Raw genomic sequence first — 5,525 nt, 5'->3', positions numbered from 1 at the left:
TTGACTTGAAGTTCATTCTTCGAGGTTCACGCCCCCTTGACCCAGAGATTTTTTTTTTTTGAGTGAGGTGAAATAACGGGATCGAGGGAGAGGAATCTTGCTGCTATTTATCTTTTTTGTTGTTGCCGTTATTAATATTTGGGAGTTTTAATCTGTTAGAGGTGTTTGGAGAAAGGGAGCGTTGAGATTTGGGGAGTTAGATTTTTCCAGTTAAATGTTGCGAGTAGTTTTTCTTATTTCCTGGAAATTCTGGTCATCCTTTGAAAAGGGAGGTTTGGGAAGCCTCAATCATTAGGACGTTGACAGCTAAATTAGGTTAATTCAGACCTACCTTAAATAGGCTTTGTTCTCACCATTCCCTTGTTTCGAGTTGCCTTCAGATTATTTTGGAAGAGTTCTTACTACAAGATGAGGCTTCTTATTTCACAACTAATCTACACACAAAAAATAAGTGGTTTGGGTTTTGGTGTTTTGTGGGTTTTTTTTTTTTGCTAGCTTTGTGATTTGCTTTTGTCTTAAATTTAAGCAGGAAAGAAAGCAATAGTAATTATGTTAGCGTCTAGAGAAATCTTCCCTTTACGTCAGTTTGACACTTAAGAATTTCGATATTTGTGACTTTTTCGGACCATATTTACCTATTGTTAAGTGTCTAAACCTGTCGCTAAAATTGGGGAGTAAAAATAAGTGCTTGGTATTTTTCAGAGTACTAGAGTCGATTTGATGCTGTAATATAAAGTAAAAAAAAAAAAAAAAAAACCAATGCTTATATGCAACCTAATGCTGCTGTACCTTTTATGAAAAACGAAGGCTGTAGATAAAAATAAAAATTGTGGTCATTCCCTTGTACCATATGTCTGCTGTTGTCCTGCTAATGTAAACTGCATTTTTATCTTCCCAATTCTTGGATCCTAGCTTTCCTTCATCAGAAAGATATATTGCCTATACATCTTAAGGACTTGGACATAAACATTTTATGATGTTTTAGGTCTGAAGACTTGCGGCGTGAATTTGGTCGTTATGGTCCTATAGTTGATGTGTATGTTCCACTTGATTTCTACACTCGCCGTCCAAGAGGATTTGCTTATGTTCAATATCCTTTCTTCAGATGGCTGATTAGTGAGGGGTGTTGAAGTTTGAAATTCAAGTTTATGTAAGTGGTAACATCTAAAAAGTAGTTTCTTTGTGTCCTCTAATAAATGTCTGTCTTCAAATTTTTGAAAATTAATTCTGACTCACACATTGCTGTCGTTATTAAAGTTAATCCAAAAATGGTAAAATATTTAAATTCCCATTCATGCTTCTGAAACTCAAGTCGATGATTATATATGTGATTTAAATTTGAATGCACTCTGGTTGCTACTACCTTTAATGTAAGTCCGTTAAAAGTTAATATGTTCTTGTGCTTAGCAATTAAAATTTGGTATTCTTGTTTGTTAATTTGAATCACTTGATCAAAAACAAATTGTATAACAATGAGGTAAACTTCTTTAATATTGTCCCCTAATTTGCTGTCCTCTGTTGTTACCTCAGAGAATGTAAAGCTGTACAGTTATGGCGACCCCAAAGAGAAAGCATGAAAGAACCTTTAGAGTAGAGTTCAACACTTAAGGCAAGTAGACAAGCCAAAGACCTCTTAAGGATCAGGCTTGAAGAGAAGGGAGAGTTTGGGAAAAGAAAAAATAAAGAAAAGCTGGAAGAAGGACAAGCCTAATGGGAGACAAAGCCTCGCTTTATCTACAAAAGGGGGAAAAGGTTGTTTTTCAAAGTTAAAGATAAAGCCATCTGTCATATTTGGCCAAGCATCTCATGACAAGTCCTTCTGACAAGCACTTAAAGAGTTAAAGGTCAAGATGAAGTTGAATGATGGCCAAGATTAAAGGAGTCATACCTGATGTATCCTACAGAATAACTATTTTTCTTTTTTTTCTTTTTTTTTTTAATGTTTTGTTAGCAGTTAATTTTCAGAATTATTCTGGTTTGGTCTAGTGACAAAACCTGTAACTTGATTTATGTGGGCCTTTGATGTTGTGACTGTGGTCTTGTATAAATGCACTCTCTTATCAAGTTAAAGTGTAACAGGATGTATATTCTTAAGATTAAATTCAGCATATTTTGGTTTTGGACCAGGTGGTCAGATGCCACAGAGTAGCAGGCAGTGTGCTCTTTGAAGTAGCATGGGGTTCTGGGGTTAAGCCACAGAGCCCTGCTTAAAGGAGAGACAGGTGCATGCACTGGGGACTACTTAGAAACAGCTCGGGTGGTCTTGTAGGATCAGAGCCACTAGAAATTCTGTTTATATATAGATTTTAAAGTGGTTGCTGGGGATACACACAAACCCTTAACTTCTTTATCTTAACCCTGTGAAGACTGCTGGCTCTGCACTGCTTTAGCACACATGATCAGTTGGCCCTGAATGAGTTGCAGAAGGCCTTCTCCCTGGTATAGGTACCCAACTGGGACCTATGGGAAACTGGTCCCTGACCCAGTCAGGTGACCTTCCTCCTTTCAGTGAGATCATCTCCCTGCAACAAGGGTTTGGGTTGTGGGCCTCAGACTAGGAAAAATTCTTCCTGCTTAAATTCAGTGGGCCTCAAACTTTTAAGTTAGTGGAATCCTAGTGAGACTTATAGGGAAAAAGCCAAAAAGCTACTCCTGCAGGGCCAGTGATCAAGGACAGTTGTGAGCATTGGTTGCAAAGCTCCATTACAGAGAAGATAATAGCTATATCTGGCTTAGTAAATAAAGGTAGTGGTGCCTTCTGGCTTACGACATAGACCTAGTGCTGGGTGGCCCAGGAATCAAGGTCAATAAGTAGTGTGATTCAAGAGTGTGTGGTATTTGAGGCAGAAAAGGCTAGCAATTCAAAGCAATCTAAAGGAGAATGATAATTTTAAAATACATATTCAGTTAAGTCTATGGTCTTAAAATAGTTGAAAAGAAATAAGTAACAGGCTTATCAATTTCATTTTTGAAAAGACCATAAAGTACAAATTTCTCCATGGTTGACATCAGAGTGATACTTGACTGCCTCTGCTGCTGCTGTCTCTTCTGTCTGATTCCATTTGCAATAGCCTTTTCTTCCTATCCCTGGCTTACCGAGTAAAGTAGAAACTTGCCATCAGCCGAGGATTCTGTTTTTGAAAGTAGCCCCAAAGAGGATGCTCTGCTCTCATTAATAATTTTTATGGCTCTCAATATAAATCCTTTTTATACTTATTATATTCTGTCTCTTGGGGTAACATAGTAGTATACCCATTAAGTGAACTTATTCCTTCCAATTAGTTTAGAGCCCAGCTGCATTAATCTTGAGGGATGTTCAGTTACAGTATTCAAGGTTCTGTCAACCTTTGCCTTTTCTTTTTTTTTTTTTTTCCCGGACTGGAGTGCAGTGGCCGGATCTCAGCTCACTGCAAGCTCCGCCTGCCGGGTTTACGCCATTCTCCTGCCTCAGCCTCCGGAGTAGCTGGGACCACAGGCGCCCGCCACCTCGCCCGGCTAGTTTTTGTATTTTTAGTAGAGACGGGGTTTCACCGTGTTAGCCAGGATGGTCTCGATCTCCTGACCTCGTGATCCGCCCGTCTCGGCCTCCCAAAGTGCTGGGATTACAAGCTTGAGCCACCGCGCCCGGCCAACCTTTGCCTTTTCATGTTGAAAGCCCAGTTATTTAAAACTTGTCCTTCCACATGACAGCCTTGGGAAGAGAGAGCTGGAAACCTGCAGTCCTTAATTCCTTTCAGAACAAAAAGTGGGAAGTCTAGTAAGGCAGACCTTTTAGTCTCTATAGTAAAAGAATACCAGTATTGGTCTCGAAAAAGGGAGTGTATCACTTCAGGGATTTTTTAAATCACCTCTCTAAATCTGCAGTTTTGTGTTTTCTCTCAAATTCAGGAAATAGAAATGTGAAATGTGAAAACTAGAATAATAATTTTTAGGATAGAATGAAAACCTGTGCCTAACCTAGCTCTTTCCAAACCATTTATATCAAACACTGCCTTGAATGTATACTTGGTCTCTATTATAATGATCGTTTTAGGAAAGGAGCTAGGTTTGGACAGAATAGCTATATAAAACCAGGAGTTCTTATAGTAGTATTGTTGTCATGACCAGGGAGGACAAGCAGCTAAGCTTCTCAGATCAAAAACAAGTACCAGTAGTTCCTGCTTAAGGCTGGTAAATAATATCTCGAAATTCTCAAGTTGGAAACCAGTCTCAAACCCATTTCTTTGCAAGAAGTTGTATATTTAGGGTCATGGTTAGGGCTAGGAGTCCTTACAGTGATCTGTTTCTTGATAGCATGCTTTTACAGTCTGCATGGATGTAATAACGCTTTTGATATAGTGATTGTCTTGAGTACTGCTTGACTCCGTCTTGATGCCCACAAATGGCTAGCGTGCTTATCTTCCCATGCAGTGGAAGGAAGACAGTTAAATGAAATAGTAGTATTAGATAGATATGAGAAAGAAAACAGCAAAATAAATTTGAAGTTAATGCTTTCGTCTCTTGTAAGGTAAGGCATATACTGCTTGCTTACACAAGAACTATTGGCATTTTCTTTTTTTCATTTGAAACAAATATGTAAAACAGTAGTTTGGTTTTATTTTAAGAAATTTTTATTTTAGCATACAATGTAGAACTGACGTTTGTTTTTCTTTTTTGTCTTGTAAACTTAAGTCTTAAAACTTAGGAAAATTTTTGGATAGGACAACTTGGTGATTCAGCTATAACAGATCTTATTTCAATAATAACTTTACTGCAATATGTATTCATACGTTTTCAAATGTGTGCCTTAGGAAAACACAAGTGCTTTTATAGTGTGAAGTGTTAATGGCTGAATCCAACTGAATCACCAACTAGTAAGTGGGGGTCTGGTTGATTTTCTGGAATAATATTGGGAGATTGTGAATTGTTCCAGACATACCAACTGAACTCTCATTCATTATCAAAGTTTGCAAAACTTCCCAAGCCCCTTAACATTTAGCACATTTGAGGATGTTCGTGATGCTGAAGACGCTTTACATAATTTGGACAGAAAGTGGATTTGTGGACGGCAGATTGAAATACAGTTTGCCCAGGGGGATCGAAAGAGTAAGTACCCTTATGCCTGATATGTATGAAGCATTATTTTTTGAGTGTTTTGATTTTTTTTTAAGAATTTAAGCAATTTGTGTATCTGTTCAAAACCCAAAAGGATCTCTTTTTTTTTTCTTTTTTTTTTTGAGACGGAGTCTCACTCTGTCACCCAGGCTGGAGTGCAGTAGCACGATCTCTGCTCACTGTGAGCTCCACCACCTCCCGGGTTCACACCATACTTCTCCCTCAGCCTCCCGAGAAGCTGGGACTACAGGCGCCCGCCACCACGCCTGGCTAATTTTTTTTGTTTGTTTTTAGTAGAGATGGGGTTTCACCGTGTTTGCCAGGATGGTCTCGATCTCCTAACCTCGTGATCCGCCCGTCCCGGCCTCCCAAAGTGCTGGGATTACAGGCATGAGCCACCGTGCCTGGCCTTTTTTTTTTTTTTTCTTTCT

The 5,525-nt window shown here is 38.8% G+C and overlaps 1 protein-coding gene across 1 annotated transcript in view; it reads left to right on the top strand.

Annotated features, from left to right (window-relative positions):
- Positions 1-5,525, top strand: part of SRSF10 (serine/arginine-rich splicing factor 10) — a 16,364-nt gene that overhangs the window by 680 nt on the left and 10,159 nt on the right. Inside the window, exons 2-3 of the mRNA XM_011945611.1 lie at positions 986-1,090; positions 4,982-5,085. Of these exons, the coding sequence (XP_011801001.1) occupies positions 986-1,090; positions 4,982-5,085 (209 nt within the window). The remainder of the gene's footprint in view (positions 1-985; positions 1,091-4,981; positions 5,086-5,525) is intronic.

The sequence above is a fragment of the Colobus angolensis genome, unplaced genomic scaffold (genome assembly GCF_000951035.1).
Source record: "Colobus angolensis palliatus isolate OR3802 unplaced genomic scaffold, Cang.pa_1.0 Scaffold240, whole genome shotgun sequence".
Classification (NCBI taxonomy): domain Eukaryota; kingdom Metazoa; phylum Chordata; class Mammalia; order Primates; family Cercopithecidae; genus Colobus; species Colobus angolensis.
This window is presented reverse-complemented; position numbering and strand designations above follow the sequence as displayed.